Genomic DNA, 25,910 nt, shown 5'->3' with positions numbered 1-25,910 from the left:
GTAAGACAATTGTGGCAAAGTGTGGTATTATATTATAATCTCTCAATCTCATAAGATAAAGTTTTTCCAATTGAAAAACAAATGTGCTAAAAAAATAGACCATGAATTTGTATAATTTATTTATTCTAAATTGGCTTGATTAGTTTTAATGAGTGAACCACTTATAAAACAAACAACATTTACCAATATTCTTCCGCCAACGGTAACCACTGAAGCCCATCTCTTCTTTTAAATTAGCCCCTCAACCCAAGCTTCCCAATCGCTCTGCTAAGTTCAAGATCCGCAAAAACTAAGCCCAACAAAAGCAAACATCAATGTCAGGAACCACAGCTACCATAGCCAAGCGCTTGAACAACCTGATCACCCATGCAAACCTCTCATCATCAAAATCACACCCAAGGGCCTGACCTCCTCAATACCAATTGAAAACACTCCCAACTTACAACAGCACTAGCTGGTATCACCATTGTTGTCTTTTTGGCTCTAGTCAATACTATTGCTACCAGTGCTCTTCCCTTTTTGAACAATCTCTAACTTCAGAACAAATTAACAACTCATGTTTATGATCAACTCCAGTATCACATTGGATTCAGAAATAATACAGATTCCACTAACAAGCTAGGAAATCAAATCTTCAGAATGTTTGACATATTCTTGCTAAGGAGTTTTTCATTCTATGGCATTGAAATCCAGAAATGAACTGGTGGGATCAGTAATGGTGCGCGCACAAAAAGGATGCTGGTGATGAGAAAAATGAGGAACGGTGAAAGAACAGGGTATTATAAAGGTAAATGTGTGGGATTTAATGAAAAAGGACGAAGGTGAAACTGGGGTCTCAAGAAAATTCATTAAGACTAGCAATTTTCAGAAGCAGCTAATTGCTGCTTCTCCAGAAATGTGGTCAAAATGGAATGCTTCTCACTAAAAGGGTTTTCAGCACCTTGCAGAACACCTCCGTAAGGGGGTAATAACAAATGAAAATTGCTTTCAACCCTCCAACCGCAACACCAACATGAATTTCCTTTAGCCAGGCACTGGATAAGTTCATGTGACATCCTTTTCTCTCTCTGCCTCTCTCTCTTTTAATCATCCTCAAAAGGCACCAACATACCATCTGCAGAACATAATATGAATAAAATTAGTCAAAATCAACAAATTGGCAATATCAAGATATACAAATACATATATAAGAGAACAAATGTAATAAACATGTTACAAGTTCATGTAACCATCAAATATATTTCACAAATATATATTATAGAAGTACAACATAACAAATGATATTGCAGCCAACTTGGCAGCCAGACAATCGCACAACACCTCATTCTTCATTCCAGCAGTAATATTAACATCTTAAATTTACAATGAATTGTCTGAATCATGTCAGCAGGCCATAAGAGTCCAACAATGCAAAGAGCCTCAAGAACCCATCAATATTTCTAATACCAAATGCTAACTTTTCCTCTTTCTTTTTTTTGATAAGTAAGAAAGATGTATATTGAAAAAACTGCCTTATGCATATAATTTTACTTAGATCACATTGATGGAGACAAATACATGGTTACCATATGAAGCCCCTCCCCTCTTAATTTACCCTTCAGAAAAGCATTTCTGTCTTCAAAACAACATTGCACTTATTACACCAGAAAAAGAATAGCAAATTGCCAGCAGACTAGGAAGCAACAATGCTACACCACCATTACAAACAGAAAAAAATCAAAGTATAACAAGCTATAAGTTTAAAGTTGAGCTACCTAAGGGATCAAGTCAATGTAATGGGGATGCATACTCAGAAAGCACTCTCTTACCAATATTTAAGGTCTGTGTGCTGAACATCAGCTGTACCACGCAAAAATTATGATCTTAATTTCCTCATTCAGTCATTTCATTCATTAAAGAAGTAGGCTCATGCATTCGATAAAACTGGATCGATCTCAAGGCACCTGTGAAAAGAACTTGCACAGAATGTTTTCTGCTCCTATCGCAGCTGCTTACTCCAGGCAACTAGAGCAATTCACTGATGCTTTCTCCAGCCACCAAAAGAACAACAACCAAGCCTTAATCCCAAAATTTTAGGGTCAGCTATGGATCTTGAACAGACTACTCAGGGTCAACCATACGTATTCTTTTCCGCAATTCTATTCAATCTGAAGTCATACTCTTTGTTACTTTCTTACTTACTCTCGTCATAAAATGATCAACCCGTTTCAAGTGAGTCTTGCTCATCTTTTTATCAAAAGGGGCCACCCCTATATAAGAGAATTTCCTCATTTCAATCCTATTTTTCCTTGTATTTTGACTTATTTATCTATCGTTCGCCTTCCAGCTATTTCAGCTGCACTCATTTATGAATATGTTGCTTCTTGCTTCATAACAGCCCAACATTTATTGCTAGTCTAGTTGATCTTATAGAAGTCTTATAAAATTTTCCTTTTAACTTAATAGGTATTCTAGGATCACACCATACTCTTGATGTGTCTCACCACTTCATCCACCATGCTCGTCCAATAATTCAATCTTTCCATCTTTATCAATAAATGTTCCAAGATATTAAAGTACTTGTTCTTTGCTTTCTCTTGATCATCAAGTCTTATAGCCCCTTCGTCTTTGTTTCTACTTTTACTTAATTTACATTCCATGTACTTTGTTTTAATCCAACTCAATCAAACGCCTTCAGATTCTAAAGCATCATGTCAAATTTCTAACTTAACATTAACTTCATGTTTAGTTTCATCCAAAAAAACAATATCATCTACAAAAAGCATATACCAAGGAACTTCCTCTTGAATTGATTTAGTGAACCTATCCATCACCAATGCAAGATATATGGACTTGATGGTAATTCTTGATGCAAACTTAGAGAGAAAGGAACCTCACCTGAGATGTCTCCACCAATAAGATAAAAATCCAATGGACATCTTCAAAGAGACATCTTCCATTTTCAATAAGTCCAACAGTACTGTTAAAGGATCTAAATGAAATAGGAGAACCAATGTGAAACATAAGGCCATTATATAAACCATTAAAGTCACCCTAGTCTTCCATTTTAATCTCAAAATCTACAATGTGCCATACCCATCCAGAAGAGTCCTTGTAAGACAATGACCTTCCTGACTACCCCAGAAAAGTCACAACATTTCTCCTTCAAACATACACTACTTTTCGAACTCCCAGAAATAAGTTCAATAATACAAAAGCCCTTTTACAAGAGTTCAAATGATCACTAAAATCTCTATATATCTAAGAATCCAACAATTTACACAACCAACCAATATATCATATTATTCTAAAGAAGCGATGTGTCAGCTGCTATTCCGATTCTACTACTTAATAGATTAAATACTAACTTCTGAAAACCTAATAACATCGCCTTAGTCTCATCTCATGACATGGCACAAAAACAAACTAGAAGGTATCTTTACAGGTCCGTAGTGAAACTGATGACCACCCAGGCTAAAAAATAGCAAGATGAGGAGCAAGCACAGAACGTAGCATGAAATGGTTGGTGAAGTTTATTACAAGGTTGATCCCCATTCCATGAGAGATTCAATAGGTATATAGCAATTATACAGGCTAAAATATCATACTAAGAGAGACCAAAAGATTGAACATAAACCTAGAGCCTGCTTAAGAGTAGAGTTCTAGAATAAAGCAACATATAAACCTTAAACTTAGGATATCAAAGGGACCCATGAGCATTATTTAATGCCAGTTACAAAGTCTAGTTAGAAAAACAAAATGTAAAATTCCAGACCCACACAACCATTGAAAAGAGACAAAATACTTGCCTATGAAGTTCAAATCAGCATGGCTTCTTGTCACATGGCATGGTCACCATCATTTCTTCAGATATTCCAGGGTCATTTCAATGCTTGGAGCAACTTCTTTATCATGGAAGTGGCCAGAATATTTTGACCACTGAAAGAGTTTAAAGGATTACAATACAAATAAAAAATGAGAAACTTCGCAATGACACGAGATAGCCGAACTGCAACTCCTGGATTTCAACACCTGTTTGTAGAGGGAAAGAGGGAATATACCATGACAGAAGAACATTCATGAGAAGGCTGTCCACGAAAAATCTACCTCCTTTTCTATGGAAATACATATTCAATCTCCATTGTGCCATCCTACATCCAATATCATCCAGATCCAACCAATCCTTCATAACCTTAAAGTCTGCTTTCAATAAAACTAGCTAAATTTAGAAGCATGCTCCATCTTCCATTTTGGGTACAAAGTTCCATTCCAAACTAAATTTGATCAGGCATAAAAAATTTCATATCCCGCTAAACCTCACTCGTCTTTGGAATTGTATAAAACCTAACTTGGCTATTTAAACTGTCAGAATCGATAACAGAGAACGGTATAAAGCATACATAGAATTATATCTTCTCCATCCAAAACAGCTTTAATCAAACCCCATGGAACTTAGTACCATAAAGTTTAGTGCCCTTTGGTACACTGTCAACTCATGCTAACCACACAACACCCCATGGATGACGGATAATCATAAAAGACAAAAACAGAAATTCAACATTACACCAGAGAATTACTAAAAAGATTGCCACTTTAGATAAGCCGAAAACACTCCCACCATTGATTCTTCTAAAGCTACCTTAAGTAAAGGGGTTTGGACTAACAATAAATGCAAGGGACAATTACTTAGTATTCAATATACAATCTAAACAAAAGAGAGATGTTTGGTTTAGCCTAGCTGTGCAATTGCTAAAATCCACTGCGGCAACATATTTAAGATACTAAAGCAGTGCTACAAATTTCATCCAAGGAACAAAACTTCACAAAAACATATGGAAATTGACTCCTAATCACCAAATCTACAGATGACAGAAGCCTGAATATCTCCAAAACATTATTTCCTAACAGTCCAACCAAATAATTGTTCCTGGGCTTGTTAAACATTTATTTATAAACATTGAACTGTGAGATGCATGTCATTCTGAAATCACTGTTCCTGATTAGTGTAGTACGCTCAACACATGCTTGAACGGCATATCTAGAAAAGGCAGTTGTTAATGGGAAGCCACAGTACATGAGCACTCCCAGTGCAAAAAGTGTTTCAAATAATCTGATCCCATGGCAATAAGATCTGTTCATCATTTTCTATAATGAAAAAATGTCAATCTAACTCTATAATATCCAAATGAATATGAACTCCGGATTCTATTTTCCCAAAGAGAATGACATGCATAACAATATAACAGGTGCTCTCCTCCAAGGTCCAGGAAGCATTACTTAATATCTTCAGTACAGACTTCCAAGGAAAAAACAAATCACACCTAATAAACCAAATACCAAATCAGAAGTTGATAACACCTCAAATGCATTGTCCATGATGCACACCATAAATCACATTAGAACTTCAAAACAAAGAATCAACTACAACAGCGAACAGCAGATCAGATTATTTGTCTGCAGTCAGGCAACATAACATATCTTTCCTGTCCATTTCCATATGATTCTCATCCTCCAAACACACCAAATACAGCCGAAATTTGAAATTCATATATTTGTGATACAATACCACAAAATTCCAAAATAATAAGCTTATAGACAACAAAGAAAAATAAATGTAATCAACAAAAGTGCCCAGAAAAAAAGACGAGAATTCAACAAGACAAGTTATAATGGTAATAAGAAGACAGAAACTATCAGCAAAAGATAGAACCAGTTATTCCAATACGATGCTTTAAAGCAACATTAAAACCTTATAAACGCTAGATCAGGATGACTACGAATGTATTCAGATAAATTACTATTGATGTGGCATGCACACATAACTAACAATGTATTCGGATAACGGAGATCGAAAGAGACAGGTAAGGCATCACTCCATCCAAACAGTAATCACCCAAATCTCAACGACGAGTCATGCGAGGCTTCTCAGGTCCTCCCCATGCAGCTGGACCCGGACCATACAGAGGACCCTTGTCAGCGGCACCCTAGAAAACAAAACAGTTAACATAAAGAAACCAAAATAAACATTAAGGACCTAAAACGGTAATTAAATGACCACAAAACCCAATAAATATAATCCTCATCATGTGAACACACATACCAGATGAGCTCCATATCCATCCCCATAAGGAGTTGGGAAAACGCCGTCTGGGCTGCTAAATTTCATCCCATATGGTCCACCTGCAAAAACCATAAATCATTAAAGATATTGAAAGCAAAGTGTAACACAACAATGAAACTCCAAATAGTCACAGAAATAGTGTGCCTGCTCTTCTAAATTTCTGAATTGTATGACAGATGGATAATGATTCTAAAACTAACCAAGCAAGAAAACAATTAAAGTTTGGTTTCAAAGAGTGAAAAAATCATAGACTACAGTTGTTCCCAACAAGTAGTAAGACACCAGTTTCTCTAACTTCAACTGCTCAAAAACCAATCTTAGCATACAAGTAAACAAACATAAATTGAGCATAGAACCACCATATACAAGGGCTGTAGAGAAGTACTGCTTATCAGTTCATCAGGTCTAAATCTATCAGGATTTCTACTTCCCAAGACAGAAAGATAAAAGGATTATCATCTATTTCTTTGGGCATGTATGTGCATAAGAGAGACTTTTAACCAAATGAAAAAAAAAAAAAAAAGTGCATGAGAGAGAGAGAGAGAGAGAGGGGACTTTTTTTTTGATAAGTAAGAGATATATATATATATATATATATATATATATATATATATATATATACGAGTGGCTACTCTATGCCTGAAGAACATAGAGCAACCCAGAAAATACAAGAGGAAAAACAAAGAGAGACAAGAGAGAGAACCAAACAACTAAGAAATTACGAAAGGAAAAGGGAGCATAGAAAAGAAGGGAGGGAGTCACTAGACGTGAGTCCCCACGCCCGAGACCAATCAAAAAGAGTTCCACTAAAAGAAGCAAGCAACTGATCATTGGAGCAACTAATGCTACACTGACATGGAATCTGATGTTTCCACATATGAAAGAGAATCTTAATATACGAAGGCAGGTTAATTACCAAAAATCGAAGAAGATAATGATCCTGGAAATTGGGAAAGTCATAGAGAATGTGCACAAAAAAAAATTGTAAAGAGAGGCCCCAGGCTATGGTAATAAGAAAAAGTTCTCCATCCATGATAGGAAACAAGACAATATTATTCCTCCTGCAGAACTTATCCTCTGCAAGCTGTAACATGTACACACTCTCCACTGTTTTCCTCATCAAAGATGTTTTAATATTCCCAACCCTCTTCGTCTCTTCCCATATAATAAATGAGAAAATAATTGGAAGTTCACATAACAAAAGTAATTGTTTCTTTACTCCTCAGTACCTTCTATATTTATGTATAAATTCAAACTTGGAATGCCTTCATACTTTTATGCTTGGATAGTGGTTTAATTGTTGCATGAGAAAGAATATTCAATTATAACATATTTACGTATTCCAAGCAGAACTGCCAATGTTTTTACTGAGATGTTTTGTTGTGTGCAACAATAGCAAATAATTGAACAAGGAAGACACCTTTTTTTTTTTTTTTGATAAGTGAACAAGGAAGACATCAAATTGCCAAGACAATTATAACAATACATGCTTATAGGTAGGATGAAAAGCAAGAAAGCTTTTTTATAACAAGTGGCCCAACATCCACACAATGTGGACTGTGGACCTTATTTTTATTTTTTATTTTTCTATTTCCTCGTCAATTGCAACTAGGCTCTTTTGCAAGTCTAAAAAATAACAAAAGGCTAAAACTGAGACTCTCCATAAATATAGGTGCAAAATGCATCAACTAGGATATGGGTGTCCATAAAGAGACCACTGCATGTAATACATTATCACAATAAAGTTCCAAAGATCCAATGAAAAATCTAACTTATCCCTAGAGAAAGGTGAGATAGAAAGATCATACCAGCACCCCATGGCCTACTATCAGCATTTGCAAGTTCTGCACGTAGCTTCTCAACTTCACGGGCCATGGAAACCAAGTTCTTCTCCATTGTCTGTCTCTGTTCCATCAGCTCAATGTTTGCCTTTTTTTCATAATCAAGCGCAGCTCTACAGAAAAAAGTCTTCAATTAATATGCAAAGTTCAAGCTAAAAGTTTACATACTACAATAGGCTTTAGGATGAGAAAAGAAAGCTTCATAGGTAGCCTAAGCACAGACCTAGTATGCATAACCTCCTGGTGCAGCCCATCAATCTCTACCCTTAAATGAGGAATATGTTGATTATCAGCTTGCAATTTTGAAAGGTCGTGCGTAAGGCTCTGAACTTTCCCTGAAAGCTCCTGCCTAAGGCTATTCAGCTTTTGAACTTCTGAGCGAAGTTGTACAGCCTCAGTTTTTAATGGTTCAGTAGCTCGAAGATCAGCCTCAAGCTTCATGGTTTTCTCCCGAAGCTCCCTAGAGCGCATTTCTTGTTCTGCACGAATGTCAGCAATGATGAGATTCATGCGGTGAAGTTCCTCCTTGGTAGCGCCAAGTTCACGATGCAGTGCCATACGGTCTTCAACCAGCCTTCGATTATCACCCAAGAGCCTTCGAATCTCAGTGTGCTGCATTTCAAGCTCTTCCTCCAATAAAGCAGGATGAGGAGGAGGCCTCGGCATTGGAGGACCCCGGATGAAAGGTCCTTCAGGTGGGTAACCACGACGGTCATTAAATGCTTCACGGGGACCACGGTTTCTTCCTGCCATACCAAATTAACCTAAAAAACACCAAAAAGAAAAGAGGAAAGGGGGATGTTTAGGTTTACAAGATACTGGTATAATACAGCTATAGCATTTTACAAAATTTACAACTCTCAATCAAGCTTAAATAAAATGAGTCTTTCTATAATTTCACGATCATATATGCACTCTAAGAATGTAATTAACTATGAGCACACTTAAAATAAATCACACAATTGAATTTACATCATAACACGCACATATCCACCAAAAAAATATTTCCCAAGGCACATCCAAGAAAAAGAAAAAAGGCAACCTTCTAAAGAACTTTACTATACCAAATGCTCTTCCATAAAAACCCCACCTAAAACCTAACAAGAACCTCTGGAAACCTCATTATAAGAACCCACATCAAACTTATGGTTGCAATTGAACTTCCAAACCAACCCCTCCTCTCAATCCTGTTGGAAGCTCAAAATTTAAAATATTCATAAGAATCTACCAATTCTAACTACCAATCCTTATAAGCAAGAAAAACCTAAACATACATACATATAAATTCAATTTGAGTTTGAGACCTAGACCCATAAGAGAACCTATTGATTCAAGCTACCAATCCTAAAATCATGAAAACCCCCCATAAAGGCATAAACATGCATACATAATTACACATATCCACTTTGAATTTGAGACCTAGACCCATAAGAGAATCTACTGGTTCTAGCTACCACCCCTCAAAAAGCACCTTGAGTTTGTGACCTAGAGGACCAAAAAAATCCACTAATTTCAGCACCATCCATACTACTACTGCTCTCAAAGAATTCGAATTATTTGATTCCATTGAATTAAAGATCCCTAAAAACACACGCGCACACATATGAGCAAAACTTTCCCCTCTGTTTTCTCGGTAACCAAACACAAATTTACCAACCCAAAAACAACAACAACAAAAAATTCGAAATTCACAATCTTTGAAAACCCTAATTCACTTATAATACATCTACATATGTTATAATTCACAAAAATTATAAAAAAAAAATTAAAATTAAGAGAAGAAATTCGAACCTGTTGAAATTGGTGTAGCTGTAAGAACTGAGAAGGGACTGTGAGAAAGAATAAAAATAAAATTTTGAAAAAAATAGAAAAAATAAAAGTCAGAGAAAGAAAAGGGTTTTGAAGGGAAATCGAATTTTTTTTTTGTGAATGTTGCTTGTATTGTATTGTATTGTATTGTATAGTGTTGTGGTATCTGCCTATTTGGAGCTGGCGATGGAATATCTTAAAGCGGCGTCGTTTTTATGGTGTATACTATTGTGTTTGTTTTGGAGGAAATTGTTTACCAAATATTAAATTTTTAAAAAGAATATATTAGTGGAAAGCCTACGCCCAAAGCTAAAAGGGATGTTTGTTACCGGTGTTTATACTAGTGTTTAAACAATTAAATAACTGTTTTTAGTGTTTAAATAACATTATACGTATTTTTATATTTTTTTTTACTCATACATATTTTTAGAAAACAATAATAATGTTATTATAAATCTCTTACCAAACGGATCCTAATTTGTTAAGTAGCATCTTTTCTTAGCAAGCTTGAGTTTCAAGTAGATAGCCACTTGCATGGATTGTCTAATTGAAAATACTACATCAAACAATCCACATGAGAAGTTATCAATTTGGAACTTGAATTTGTTAAATTCAGTTTTGACTTGAGTTAAACTCAAGTTTCAAAAAGGGTACATAGCAAAATAACTTCGAGTAGAGGTTTTTTAGTAATATATTTTTTGCAAAAACATAATATTTAGCAAAAAATAGCTTTAATTGCGGAATAAATGTGTGCTCACTCCTTAATATATATATAATCAAATTCAAGGTCTACCTTGCATATAAGAAGAGGGATTATGCATTTAGTTTGTTTGGTTGGGAGACTTGTGAGGAAATTTTTGGACTGAGTTTGAGACTTTGAGGTAATTCTAATTGAAAAAAGTTGAGCTCTAAATTGGTTTGGAGTTATCTTCTTCCAACCTATTATATGACGATTGAAGAGACCATTTATGTAATGTATTATAAACTTAGTTCAAAACATAAGTATTACTATTTTCATGTGTGTTCTAATATTTATTACTATTTACTAAAAAAAATGTGTAGCTTTAGTCACATATTTTTTTTTAATAAATCTTGTGAATTGTTTAAATAATATATATGATTAGTCTTATAAATTGTCATATAGTGTGTTGGAAGAGATAACTCCAAACTAGTCCATTTTGGTTTTAGAATGATTGCATTGGTACTTAAGGTTAAATTACTACTTATTTAAGGCAATGAATTATTCCACCTATTCATTTGACTCAAAAGATTACGGTGCTTATGATCCATCTAGACTATTGAGTTCATAAAATTGACATAATATATTGAAAATATTGTTTTAAAAAAAGAATAAAGGAAAATAATAGAATTGAGTGTAATGAAAAATCTTTTTGTTTACTACTCTCTTGTTAATAAAACCATAAACTAAAATAAAATAACATTTCATTTAGGATAAAAGAAAATGATAGATTGAAAAGAAATTTTAAATGATATTCCTTTCATATCCTTATTTGGGAGTTTATATAAGATGAAATGTACATTTTCCATCTTTCCTAAAAAAAATTCAAAATTAAGTAAAATTTGAGAAAAATTATTACTAATTAATGAAGATTTGGCCCAACTACTCTTAATACCTTTTATAATTAGCAAAAGTCTCTAGGTTTCAACTAGCTCAACTGGTAAAATGTTTAATGGTTACATAAGAGATTTAGAATTCAATCCTTATCTAATGAGCTATCATTAATTTAGGAGCAGACGACATAGATTAAACCTCTATTAAAAAAAAAACCCATAAATAATGCCTAATTTTATTTATTCTAAAAAAAAAAGCCTTATATTATCCTCTTTTTTTTCTTTTTTTTTTCTTTAGTCCTAATTTGCCTCATTTTGCCTTAGACCTCATTTACCTCTCAACTACTCTTTCCTCACATTGTTGCTTTTCGTGCCATCTTTATGCCTTCTCTTTCGAGGCCCCTAAATGACATTTTTTTTTGGGGTAAATATTAGTATGTGTTTGTGAATGGAAGTTGTTTATATAAAGATTTGAAATTGCAAGAAATGTCAATGATTTAATGTAAGTTAAACAACAAAATTTTCTCTCACTCATTTTCAAATCTCAACCAAATTCCCAAAAACAAGTCATTTTTCAAAAAATAAAAATAAATAAATAAATTCATCAAGATAAGCGAAGCAAGAAGATGAAAAGACAAACCATAAAAAGTCTTACCTAAACTCCAATCTCCCCCACTATTGTGAATTATATATATATATATATATATATATATATATATATATATATATATAAAATCATACTCTAATAATATGCAAACAAAATTTGGTGTATATATATATATAAAGCAAACAAAACGAATACCAAAAAGAAAATAATTCAACTGGTATAAAATACGAGTACCCTTTAGGCCCAAGCTATTGTATTAAAGATGTTGTCTTTAGTATCACGAGCCCTCTTCAAAAAGCTGGAATTTGGTAGCAAGCCCATCCTACTATTAGAAAGTCTTAGCCTAGCTAGCTACAAAGGCTGGGCTTCTGTTAGCTGAGGCAGAATAGGATAAATTTAGAGATGAGCTGGAATTTGGCTAGGTTGTCGAAGTAGGTGATTGCTTTAAAATATCACCTAGTCTAATTATTCAAAAAATTTATAATTTATATATATAATATATTATAATTAGTGCACAATAAAAATACAATTAGCGACAAATGATTTCACACACCAAATGTAATTTGCCACCTTAGAAATTTGTGAAAAAGATTATGAGTTTTTTTCTTCTAGAATCACTCTTTAAATAAAATATGCTAGGAATATTATAAATTTTACGATACAAACATTATAAAATTGCAACAAAAAAAAAGTCTAATATTTATTTATTAAATTATTGAAATTGTACTAATTATATTCATTGTAGACCAATTTTTAAAACTTAAAATTTTATTTATTAAGTTATTTAAGTGGTACTAATCACATTTATTATAGACTCATTTGTAAAACTTATGTAATAAAATTGGTATTAAATTTAGCATTTTCCCTTTAAATTTTTTTACCAAATTTTTATTTTTTGGATATATTAAAACCCTACATCATGCAAGTTGGGAACATATATATATATTCTTTGGGTTGGTCACATTTTTTTATTCATTTTTTTAACATAATTCAAATACTTATAATAAGAGGGATAGGGGGGATTTGAACCGTTGAAAACACCAAGAGTTGTATTTATAATTTAGATATTAATTTTTACTTTTTCATTAGTTTCTTAATGATTAGGCATTCTTTTGAGGTCAAGAGATCCTAGAAGTTCCTTTGTTGCTAAGAAAGATAGGGTTTTCCCTCCATTTTCTCTTAGGCAGTAGCATTGTTTGTCCCATCTAGTAAGGTGTCTTTTTCCCTCAGTAACAATGTTACGTGTAGGGCTAGTGGTTTATTTTCTTGGTGGGGTTGGGGAAACAGTTTTTTTTTTTTTTTTCAAATCATCTTTCTCTTTGTTTTTCTACACATGGATGATCTTACTAAACAATGGAATTGCCTCTCCCTTTCTAAGAGGGAAGGTGATGACCTTTGTATTAAGAAGGATCGCCAATCTAAGGAACATATTATTGGAGCATTGTTTTTCACCCGACAAGCTTTGAACATGGATTCAGTGGCTAGAACTTTCAAGCCACTTTGGCAATCTGAAAATGGTTTCAAAGTGCAAATCAAATGGTAATTTTTTTTTTTTTGATAACAAAGAGGATGTAGACAAGATATTAGCTAGCAAACCATGGAGTTTTTATAAGTCACTGGTGGTTTTACAAAGGTATGACAGAAACTCCTCCATTGAGGAGCTTAGCCTTGACAAGGTATCTTTTTGGGTCCAAGTCCACAACATTCCAATCAATTACAGAAATATGTCAGTGGTAGAAGATATATGTGAGTCTATTGGAGAGGTTCACCGCTCAACAGAGAACTCGGAGGGCGCAGGTGACAATTTTATACGAGTGAGGGTTACTCTTAATGTTTATCAACCTCTCTGTCATGGCAGAGTTATTCAGCTTGAGGAGGGAGGAAAAATATGGGTAAATTTCAAACATGTGCGCTTACCCACTTTTTGCTATTGGTGTGGCTGTTTTGATCATGGTGACAAGTATTGCGATCTTTGGATCTAGAGCAAGGGTACGCTTCAAACAACATCTCAGCAATTTGGTTTGTGGCTTAGAGCTATATTGAATTCTCACTTAAAGAATAGGGCGGTTCAGGTCTTGGGTTTCTATGAGGATAGAAAGGAAAATCCTTTCACACGGCGAAGGAGGGCTGAGAAGCAACGCCCAATACGAATTTCACCACCGATATTGGAGAATCAACCAAACAAGGAAATTACAGATATGGGGGCAGATTTTAAGGATTCTTCTAATTTAAATCCTCAAAAGTCCACGATTTTAAAGGAGCAATCATTGCCTAATTCTTGGGATCCTGGGATTATAGGAGATTCTTTCTTACACCAACTTTTGGAAATTGACAAAGATATTGGCCATAATGAGAAATCCTTGTTTTTAGTTCATGATGCTAACTCACATAAGGAAAACCCCCCATGTGTTAGCTTAGATAGAGAAGGAAGGGCGTTGGATGAATTTCAAAACTTGTCACGCGTCCCATTTCTTGTGACCCTATTACATTAGGGGTCCGTTTGGATATAACTTATTACTGCAAACTAAAAACTGAAAACGTTGTAGCAAAATAATTTTTAAATATGTGAATAGTGCCATGGGACCCATTTTTAATGAAAAATTGGTTGAAAAGTGAAGTTGTGGATCCTATGAACAGTGCACGGATGCACTGTTCACGAGAGAATTGGTCAACAGCTGCGGTAGAAAAAAAAAAAAGAAAAAAAAAAAAGAAAAGTTGAAAACGCACTAGAGCCTCAAACGTGGATGTGGACGTGTATCCAAACCCATCCTAGGTCTCTTTTACACCTCTCCAAGAATCACCCTGAATTGGTAGAGACTGGTTTTCAATCCCACCAAACGCAATGAGTTGCATGGTTTGGAACTGTCGTGAGCTTAGGAACCAATGTGCAGTTCAAGAGCTTGTGGATTTGGTGCAAGTAAAATCTCCCTCTCTTGTGTTCTTAGCCGAAACATGGGCAGACGAAGAAAGGCTAAATTACGTACAAGAACGCATCCTTTTTTATCATAAGTTTTTTGTTAGGAGAATTAACAAAAGTGGAGGACTGGTGTTGTATTGGAAGGAAGACATTAAGGTAGACATTGAGACTTCTTCCCTGAACCATATTGATGCCACGATCAATAAAAACATAGAAAAAGCATGGAGATTCACAGGTTTTTACGATGAGCCAGAAACCCATAGAAGGTTTGAATCATGGAACCTACTCCAACAGCTAAATGGTCGAAGCTCTTTACCTTGGTTGTACACTGGTGATTTCAATAAGATAACTAAACAAGTAGAAAAGTCAGGAGGTAGACTAAGACCTCACCATCAAATACAACTATTTAGAGATGTTCTCGACGAATGCTCATGGATTTGGGATTTAAAGGCTTCCCGTTCACGTGGAGTAAACACTGGCAGAATGGTAGCTCTATTTGGGAAAGGCTCGATAGAGCAATTGCTTCTCATGAGTGGTTCTCGGAATTCCCAAGCACAAGGGTACACCACATTGACAGTACCACTTCCGACCATAAAATGCTGTGGATTGACCGAGTAAAGCTGGATTTTCAACAAAAGAAAAAAAAATTTTCAAATTTGAAGAGATGTGGCTTGGGGACAAGGGGTGTGGGGAAACAGATGAAGGGGTGTGGGGAAACAGTTGAAGAAGTGTGGCAAGCTAGTTATGAAGGAGTCGAAAATACAAGGGTGTTGAGGAAGATTGAATCTTGTAGGAAGGAATTGACACAATGGAGCCAGAATTGTTTTAGTAATGTAAAAAGAGAGCTGGAAAAGAAAAGGAAAGAATTGGCATAGGTTGAAAATTAACTCTATAGGAAGGAAGTACAAATCAGTTGGCGGCAGTCCAAAAAGAGATAAATTCTCTCATGGATAAAGAAGAGCGTATGTGGGGGCAATGGTCATGAACATTATATATCAAGGATAGCGATAGAAATACACAATTTTTCCATTGCCGTGCCACTAAAAGGAAGCGACGAAACTCTATTACTGGGATTAGAAACCGATCAAATGAATGATGTACTCAACAGGAATAGGTTGTTGGGATTTTTATGGATTATTACCAGGAGCTATTCACTTCAACCAGCGTTGAAAGCCTACCAAATGCTTGGAGTTCCAATCCGCAGGTGGTGACTAAAAGTAGGAACTCTATACTCACCAAGGACTTTCAGGCGTGGGAAGTAGAGGTTGTTTTGAAACAAATGGCACCGCTTAAGGCGCCGAGATTGGATGGGATGCCACCATTGTTCTATCAAAAATTTTGGAACCTGATAAGAGGTGATATTACTAATACTGTCTTGGCATATTTAAATTCGGGTTCTTTGCCCTCAACTTTAAATCATACTTTTGTAACCTTAATCCCCAAAGTAAAAAATTCGAAGAGGGTAACTGAGTTTCGCCCCATTAGTCTTTGTAATGTACTTTACAAGATTTTTTCAAAAGTGCTAGCAAATAGATTAAAGAGAGTGCTACCTCTCATTATATCCGATGATTAAAGTGCTTTCTTGAAAGGTCGCTTGATAACAGACAATATTTTGGTTGCTTTAGAGACTCTACATTATATGAAAAATCATAATTCTAGAAATTCAAGTTTTATGGCACTTAAGCTCGATATGAGCAAAGCTTATGACGGGGTCAAATGGTCTTTCTTAAAAGATGTTATGCTTCAAGTGGGTTTCAATGAAAAGTGGGTTGCTCTTGTTATGGAGTGCATTACAACTGTGACTTACTCTCTGCTTGTGAATGGTGAGCCCCAAGGAATTATTACGCCCACTAAAGGTATCCACCAAGGGGACCCTCTATCCCCATACCTCTTCCTCTTGTGCTTATAGGGCCTTCATAAACTCATTCAGTTAGCAGCTAGTAGTGGAGACATAAAAGGAGTATTCATATGTCGAAATGGTACAAAGCTAACACATTTATTCTTTGCAGATGATAGTCTTCTATTTTGCAGGGCTAGTACAAATGATTGCCAAAAGTTTCTTGAGATCCTCTCAACCTATGAACATGAATTAGGCCAGAAATTGAACAAAGAAAAAACGACTCTCTTTTTTAGCAAATCCACACCTATGGAGATGCAAACTCAGATTATGGCGAAGCTTGGAGTGAGTGAATTGAAGCAATATGAAGAATACGTAGGTTTACCAATGTTGATAGGGAGAAATAAGAGGGCAAGTTTTGATCAATTGAAACAACGAATATGGAAGAGGCTGCAACGATGGGAAGGGAAGCTATTATCACAAGTGGGAAGAGAAGTCCTCATAAAATTGGTTATCCAGGCCATACCTATGTATGCCATAAGTTGTTTCAAAATTCCTATTACTTTGTGTCATGAGATTGAAAAACTTATTGGGAAATTTTGGTGCGGGGGCAAAATGGGGATAGAGGAAAGTTCATTGGGTTAGATGGGATGAGATGTGCAATCACAAAGATCAAGGAGGAATGAGGTTTAAGGATCTCACCTTGTTCAATGAGGCAATGCTAGAAAAACTCTCATGGAGACTTCTTCATGATGACCACTCTCTATTTTTTCAAGTTTTCAAGATAAGGTTTTTCCCCTATAGGACTATCTTATATGCAAAAGATTCGGCCTCAACTTTATATACTTGGAAGAGTATCCTTAAAGGGAGGGAGGTAATTTGAAGGGACCTTGTGGAGAGTGGTGGATGGGAAGCAAATTAAAATCTGGGGAGACAACTGGTTACCAATAAAGAATCAACCAAAGATTACTTCCCCTGTGCTGTATGGGCAAGAACTTTCATCAGCGGTGGTCCTGATCAACCAATCGACCAGAAGGTGGAGAGAAGAAGTGATTGACCATTGTTTTGGGGTGGTAGAGGCAATAGCTATCAAAAGTATTCCTTTGAGTTCATCCCCTCAATGTGGCCCTTTACTCCTACTGAGCAGTACTCTATGAAATTAGGTTACAAGTTCCTATATGAAGAAAACTCTACAAACCAGCTTATAAGCCAAGTCTCATCTCAGTTCTCGGATTGCTGGAAGAAATTATGGAGTTTGGAGGTCCCCAATAAAATTAAGAATTTTGTTTGGCGCGCTTGCATGGAAGCACTACCAACAAAGGCCAACTTGTGTAAACGAAGAATTGTTGCGGATGCACTATGTGAGAAATGTAAGGTGCATATAAAAGATGGTTCACATGCCTTATTTTTCTGTTCTGGTGTGCAGGGAGTTTGGGTAGTGGATCCACAGTGGCAATGGCTACTAGCAGTGCAAGGGAGCTCAACCTTAAAAATTTTCAAGCATGCTTTGGAGGAAGACAAGGATCCTTCCTTAATAGCTTTCACGAGATGGGCTATATGGAACTGCTAAAACCAAATACATTTCAATGAAGTGGCATGCCCTTTGAACCAGCTACTACAGGTCTCAAAATCCCGAAGAGCTGAATTCCAACTCCTTCATCTAGCCATTCCAAAGCTGCAACACAGGAAGCATACTAGATGGAGGCCTTCAGATATGAATAGTCTCAAGGTTAATTATGATGGTGCAATCTTCGTAGAACAAGGCAAAGCTAGGATTGGTGTTGTCATCCACAACTCAGAAGGAGCAGCTATGGCTTCACTATCACAGCAAATACCCCTCCTAGCCACTGTTGCTAAAGTTGAAGCTTTGGCAACAAGAAGAGCAACCGAGTTCTCCTTGGAAATTGGTATCACTCAAGCTATCATAGAGGGAGACTCATTATCTTCAAAGACCTCACTAATCTAGAACCCTCTTTGGCTTTGCATGGGCATTTGATTTAGGATTAAAGCTTTTAGCTACTAGTTTTTCACATGTTAGTTTTGCACATGTTCACCGCCAAGGTAACGCTGTAGCCCATGTTTTTGCTAGGCGGGCTGCTACCACACCCAATTTAACTGTCTGAATGGAAGATGTACCACTAGACATCTCTCATGTTGTTCAGGCTAATTTCAATAGCCTTGTTTAATTAAAATTGAAGTCTTATTTTTCAAAAAAATAAAGTTATTAATTTTTACGTTTTTCTTTTCATCTTGCTTTATTTGGTAATTTCTCCAAAAACATGAGCTTACGTTTTGTTTGTTTGTTTGTTTTTTTTTTTAGAAAGAAAATAAATACGTGAGCTTACTCCTTTCACCATCTACCGTCACATAGACCTCAAAATAGTCACGTAGAATAAAAACATTTTAAAAATATAAAATGAGTGGCAAATTATTACCTTTCAAATTTTTAACATTTCTCTCCATATTTCCTTGTAGTCTTGTAGATCTTATTTTTAGTATTTTTTTTCTTCATATATCTCAAAATTTTATGTAAATTAAGAAATAAAATCTCAAATACATAAGCAAGCATAAAACTATGACCTTTCAAAGGTATTGAGTTGAAAATTATTTTAAACTTATTAAGGCAAAGGTTTCAATTTGCCTACATAGCTATCTTTTGTAACGAAATGAAACGAAATATATAGGAGCATTACAAAACAAATGCAATAAGGAAGTTTTAATGAGTTATAGGTTGGGTGGACATGGGATTGATCATTGGTGGAGACGGGAGAGGGAGACAATGTTGTTGAGTACATGGACAACACAACCCAAGTTTTGGGAATGATTTTTTGCTACCTATGTTGTATCATTAACATTAAACTGAGTAAGTGAGAAAGGTTGGAAGTGAACTCTAGGATCTACTGGCTTTTTTTTTTCCTCTCATTTTTTTATTTGATTTTTCTCTCTTTTGTTTTCTTGGGAGAAGTGAGAAAGTTTGGAGGTGTAGATAAATTTGGTATGAACCTAAAAATTGGGTATGAGATGGGTTAATCAATAGTGGTGCCCAATGGTGGTTCATTGTGTCAAGGAAAAAGTTTACTTTCAAATTAGTTTGGAGAAAAATTCTTCCAATCTACTATATAGCAATTGTTAAAACCATCCACGTGTATTTTTAGTTACACGACCTATTTCATGAGTTATGTAACTTTTTTATGTAATACATGAGGATGATTTTATAAATTGTCAAATAATGAGTTAGAAAAGATTCCTCCAAACCAAAATAGAAAAAATCTTTGTCTAGGTGGCTATGGGTTTAATTTGTATAAGGGATTGGTGATTGTGGTTGGAGAAGATATCGGTGATGGCAACCAAAGAGAAAAATGGAAAAATATAAAAATGCTAGTAAAAAAACAAACCATTCAAAAAGAAAGAACAAAACTTTTTGGAAAAATTACACCAACCTCCCTTGAGGTTTGTATAAATATAATAATTTACCTTTTATTAATAGAATATTTCCTTTAAAAAAAAAGATTTATATTAATTTAAACATACTTAAGGGAGTATATTTGAAGGGCCACTTTATCCATAGATTAGGTAATAACACTACAAAAAAAGAGGGTCATAGCTACGTTTATAAGTGGTTTTAGCCACATTTTTAAAACGTGGCTATAGGTCCAGCCAAATAAATTTTTTTTAAGGACCTATAGCTGCGCTCATAAACGCGATTATAGGTCCAACCAAATAATTTTTTTTTTTTTTTTTAATTTTTAAGGAGAACCTATAGCCGTGTTCATAAACGTGGCTATAGGTCCAGCCAAATAATTTTTTTTTTAAACGAGGACCTATAGCCGCATTCATAAATGTGGTTATAGGTCCAGCCAAATAATATTTTTTTTAAAGGACCTATAGCCGCGTTTTTAAACGAGGCTATAGCTAACCTATAGCTGCGTTTTTAAAATGTGGCTATAGGTTAAGTCTATAGGCGCGTTTTTAAAATGAGGCTATAGATTACCAACATAAAATCTATATTTCTATAAAATGACCAAAATACCCATGAAACCTAAAAAATGACAAAAATACCCAAAAACCTAAAAGTTACCAACATATGCCAAAAATCCAAAAAAAAAAAAAAACCAAAATACCCCTGAAACCTAAAAAAAAGACCAAAATACCCCTAAAATTTGAAAATGATCAAAATACTCCCAAACCCTAAAAATTATCAAAATACCTCCAAAACCCAAAAAATGACCAAAATACCCCAGAAACCCAAAAAATGACCAAAATATCCATAAAACCTAAAAATTACAAAAATACCCCTAAAACTCAAAAAATGACCAAAATACCCTTGAAACCTAAAAAATTACCAAAATACCCCCAAAACCTAATAAATGACCAATATATCCCAAAACCTAAGAATTACCAAAATACTTCTGAAACTTAGAAATTTACCAAAATAACCAAAATATCTAAAAATGATTGAAATAGCCCTAAAACCTAAAAGCTGACAGAAATTCCCTCATAACCTAAAAAATGATTGAAATACTCTTAGAATCTAAAAACTGATCAAAATAACCCCGAAACCTAAAAAATTACCGAAATTCCCTTAAAACTTATAAAATGACTGAAATACTCTTAGAACCTTTAATTTGTCGAAGATATCCTCGACACATCCACAATACCCCAAACCTCTACTTTGGACATCTTACATGTTTAGGGGTATTTTGGTCATAATTTAGGTTTTAGGGGTTTTTATCGATCATTTTTTAGGTTTTGGAGGTATTTCGGTCATTTTTTTTTTAGGTTTAGGGGGTATTTTGGTCATTTTTAGGTTTCGAGGGGGTACTTTAGTAATTTTTTTTAGGTTTCAGGGTATTCCGGTCACTTTTTAAATTTAGGGGGTATTTTGGTAATTTTTCAGGTTTAGGGTGTATTTTTGTAATTTTTAGTTTTCAGGGGTATTTCAATCATTTTTTGAGATTTTGGGGGTACTTTATTTTATAGGTTTTGGGGAGATTTTAGATAATATTTTGCTCACTTTTGTTTATAAGGTCTTGGACGGTAAACCACCAACTTGTCAAATCTTCAAGCAACATGTATGTCTATTTGTTGGTGGATATTACGTTAGATTCCATCTTGCTAAAGAACCATCTCTTAAAACCATCTCTCCTTGCAATATGCTTTTAATTTGTTCTCACACAATGCACTTGTTTTGGAAAATGGGTACAATGAAGAGGAAATGAAATTAGTTAAAGATACAAGGAAAATATGAGTAAGTATTGAGACTTCATTGAAATACCTTTGGTGGATGGGAGAACAAGTCTGTTGGTCTTACACAAAAGGATTTATCATCATCTTTTTTTTTTTTTTCAGAATGACATGAATGTTAAAGTGACTGCAACATGTATACGGGTGCCTGTCATGTGTGCACTTGCTGAAAGTATAAATCTTCAATTTGAGAATTCGCTTGATGAGGTAATAATGTCATACTCTAAACTATGAAATTGCTTTTGGGAAATATTCTAGTTGATTTTGCTCTATAGTGGTATCTGTTGATGGGAACATTGTTTCGTATTTTGTGTAACCTTCAAAATACTGATTAATCATATGGTTGAAATTCTGATGTTAGAAATGCTTGGATTAGTAATAATGCATTTTCTTGCCTTTGATTTGATTTGAGCATTTGGTTAAAGTATTAATTTGTTTTGCTTGTTTCGTGTCTATAGGTACTCTTTCTCTCTCTTTAATATCTTCTTTTCCTTTTTTAATTGTTATTCTTTTTTCTTTTCTTTTTTTTTTTTTCTTTTAGAAAAGGTAAACAATTGATATTATCAAAGGTGTTGTCAGTATCTACTATCTAATGCTATAGTTGCTGCCCTTATAGATTATTTTCCCATTTATATGGGACTTTTAAGCATTTTATTATCTACACGATGTTAAACTTTGAACAACCATTTTTACTTTAAACAGTAGCTTATTTTTTTTTTGTTGGGGAGGGGGGGGGGGTGCGGACCTTTTATAATCTCTTACCATGGGGACACTATCATTTTGGTCTCTCAACTATCATCATTCTAACATATAAATTCTGGATTTGGAACTGGTTTTAGTAGATGAACTACCAGTTTTTCTCATTTTTGATTGGCATAGTCCCACTTCATAGTTGAATTGGCCTAATTGGTTGATCCTGGCTGGTTCTCAAAACCATGGTATAGTATGCAATTTCTAGTGTTTTTAGTATTTGAAATTCATATTATGCAGTTAGTAGAAACAGAGTAGTGTTAAAATTCTTATAGTTCAATGCATTTGCCATCTGGCCAAGAAAATAAAAAATAAAAAACAACTATAGCTGCTTTTTTATAGCCAAATTAAAAAAAAAAAACAAAAGGGTTATAGCTGCGTTTGTAAGATATGGCTGTAGCTGTCCCCTATAGCTGCGTTTTATAAATGTGGCTAAAGTATGTTCTATAGCCGGGTTTTTAGAAACGTAGCCATTGGTCCTGGCCTATAGCCGCATTTGTAAAAAACGCAGCTATAGACCCAAGCATATAGTTACGGGTTTTCGGCGATGATTAAAAACGCGGCTTAAAAAAATGCGGCTATAGGCCAAATTGTCCTATATCCACGTTTTCAGGAGCTATAGCCGAGTTTTAAAAATGCGGCTATAAGACTTTTTTTTTTTTTTTGCAGTGTAAGAAATATTCCATTAATAAAATAATATTTTGAGAGGGCATGGACTTTACTATTACATTTATACAAATCTTAGGAGTTTCATTTTCACGAAACATTTGGGAGAGGGAGGTATAACTTACAATTTCTTTCCCCAAAAAAGCCAAAAAATGAAAAGAAATCTTGGTGTGGTTAAAATGATGTAAATTTATTTTTAAATTATGCTGTTTTGAATTTAGTTAACATTGGACAACCATGTCATTAATAAGGATTGACAGGACACCCATTAAAAATGATAGTAAATGATAGGAACTAAAATAAAAATTTCAAACATTAAATAATAAAATCCAAATTTACTTAAGCAAAGAGGTTGTATATTATGCTTTAATCTTTCAATTTTATTTTTAATATCTACATAATGAAGGTGTATTTACCTTTTAGGAAAAAAAAAAACTTAAGAAAATGATTTATGATTTTGTCTAATTAGAAGGACAAAGTGGCTACAAACTTGATTAGAAGGACAACGTGGATACAAACTTGATTGTAGCTTAGGCTACGGTTTCTACTAAAAAAATTAATATGCTATGTATTTTGAAAATCTAACTATTAAATGGTATGTTTTAAACATACATGTCAAATTTTATGCTAATCAGATGTTATTTACTATTAAATTCATAAACTTATTATGTATGCATAATTGTAGACTAAAAATACTTGAAATTTAAATATTTGATTGATGAGATAGGTATTGATCTTTGATCTTCTAGAAATTTTGCAAACATGGAGGATACAAGAAGAAAATGTAATTCAATGATAGATTTATCAAAATTTACATTTGATAAAAAGATATTGAATGGTCAAGTTTATTGCCAAACTTTGTTCTTAAATTGGTGTGTTTGAGTTGCTTCTAAATATTTATTCATAGAACCAAGTGTCTTGAGTTTAGCTTAACGGAGATGCCTAGCATTTAAATCCCTCATCTCTTAACACTATCTGCAGAGATATTTTTTCTTCTAATCATTTGTTCCTTCCTTTTAGTTTTGGGATTGAGAATGGGGCAATTGCACAAGGTATCCTTTGTTTTGTATATATTATATAATATTGTATTTGGACAAAGATCTGAAATCGTCAATGGATTGGTCAAATAATTGCTGAAAAAAAAAGGAAATAAAAAGAATAGGCTGCTTTAATTTGATGTAGCAAATCCACAATAGCAGAAATTAAGGCAGACAAGTTGTGCTTGTTGTGTGCCTAATCTCATAGATTCATTCGCCAATAACATTATGTTTTGGTAGACAAAACTTCAACAATAAAAGCTCTTTTTTTCTTTTCCTTATCTTGATGTAAACCAAGAAAACAAATCTAAGGCAAAAAGTTTGGTACTTTGGTAAAACTTTAGCCAATCCATAGACAAATTTTAAGCTTGTTTTGAGTGACTATTAATCTATTTAATTATTATAAGTGCGCAATACTGACCAAAAGAAAGTTAGTGAGAGTATGAAAGACGCACATATTATCAACAAAGTAATGCAATTAGGTAGGATTCGTGAAAATCAAGATCATCAATGTTGGAAGCCATGATAGAGAGAGGTCTCGAAGACTTGGACTTTATTGCATTGGTTGAAGAATGAGTAGACAAGCTAAACTGTGTTTCCACAACTAAGAATTTTACAACCAATATATCTCACTATCAGACATATATTTAATTTATTTTTAACACCAATAATTGCATTTTATTTTACTCTTGAGGAGCATGTTGATATCTATGTAATTAACATATTATGAAAGTAAAAAGTTAACGGATGGGTATTGGTTTAAGAAATACTTCTTTAAATAGTACATTAGCAAACGTCCTAAGGACGTTTGTTAAACGGACTCATTATAAAATGATGATAATGCATGATAGGGATAGCTTCTCCTATTTCCACTAAATCTGAACTCCCTAATGGATTGATTCTATTTAAAGATCTCTCAGGTGAATGGGACAGATACCATTTACAGTGCAAATACCTTTGAAGTAACTTACATTGTCCTTTTGGGAAGATGAGCCAAATGTTTATTGTAGGGATGTTAATGTTAATGTTAATAAGGATGACAATATTACCAAGAAGACATGAGATCCATGGTTATTGGTTAAAGATGACTTTGTTAACATAAAGATTGGTGAGGGTAATGAATATTGATGGTGATGATCATAACAATAATAGCAATGAGTTGATTTATATGCATGTCTATGTAAGTGCGATCTCTATTGCTAACATTATAGGTTTGCCACCGTATATTCATTTCTTGGTTGAAATTGACAGTTTTTTTTTTTTATGATAAGTAAAGTTTCAATTCAAAATGATTTTATCTTTTGAAATTGAATGGACAAAATGCTTTTTAGTAATGACTAGAAGTTAGAAACACTTGAGATGAAGCATGATTAGCTCAAAGATTAATACTTCATTAGCAATGAGATATCAAGGTGAAAATGACTTCTAAATTGGATTAATAATTATACGCTTATGACTTTTATGCTATATTGATAAACCATCAAGGACTATAAATAAACCGAGTCAATAACTATAAACAGGGAGGAGGGA

The 25,910-nt window shown here is 34.2% G+C and overlaps 1 protein-coding gene across 3 annotated transcripts; it reads right to left on the bottom strand.

Moving 5' to 3' along the window:
* Positions 1-9: 9 nt before the first annotated feature.
* On the bottom strand, positions 10-9,915 carry LOC142635858 (protein FLX-like 3). Of its 3 annotated transcripts, none has more exons than XR_012844215.1 (6): positions 9,733-9,896; positions 8,165-8,705; positions 7,909-8,054; positions 6,080-6,159; positions 5,804-5,963; positions 10-1,116 (listed from the first exon to the last, which is right to left on the bottom strand). XR_012844215.1 is itself a non-coding variant. In XM_075809921.1 (5 exons), exons 2-5 carry the CDS (start codon positions 8,692-8,694, stop codon positions 5,880-5,882), a joined length of 840 nt encoding a protein of 279 aa, XP_075666036.1. In that variant the 5' UTR covers positions 8,695-8,705; positions 9,733-9,915; the 3' UTR covers positions 5,569-5,879. The 3 variants fall into 3 exon arrangements, 1 of the variants encoding a protein (XP_075666036.1); XR_012844216.1 differs by having other exon boundaries at positions 10-1,114; positions 5,807-5,963; XM_075809921.1 differs by lacking the exon at positions 10-1,116 and having other exon boundaries at positions 5,569-5,963; positions 9,733-9,915.
* Positions 9,916-25,910: the final 15,995 nt, after the last annotated feature.

Source organism: Castanea sativa, chromosome 5 (genome assembly GCF_040712315.1).
Source record: "Castanea sativa cultivar Marrone di Chiusa Pesio chromosome 5, ASM4071231v1".
NCBI lineage: Eukaryota > Viridiplantae > Streptophyta > Magnoliopsida > Fagales > Fagaceae > Castanea > Castanea sativa.
This window is presented reverse-complemented; position numbering and strand designations above follow the sequence as displayed.

What these genes read in the sequence shown, in the direction of transcription:
- LOC142635858 (XM_075809921.1), bottom strand. Translation starts at nt 8,694, where the DNA reads ATGGCAGGAAGAAACCGTGGTCCCCGTGAAGCATTTAATGACCGTCGT. An exon ending in CAGGAGGTTATGCATACTAG is followed by an intron (nt 8,055 to 8,164) that starts GTCTGTGCTTAG and finishes TTTTTTCTGTAG; the next exon opens with AGCTGCGCTTGATTATGAAA. An exon ending in ATGGATATGGAGCTCATCTG is followed by an intron (nt 5,964 to 6,079) that starts GTATGTGTGTTC and finishes TTTGTTTTCTAG; the next exon opens with GGTGCCGCTGACAAGGGTCC.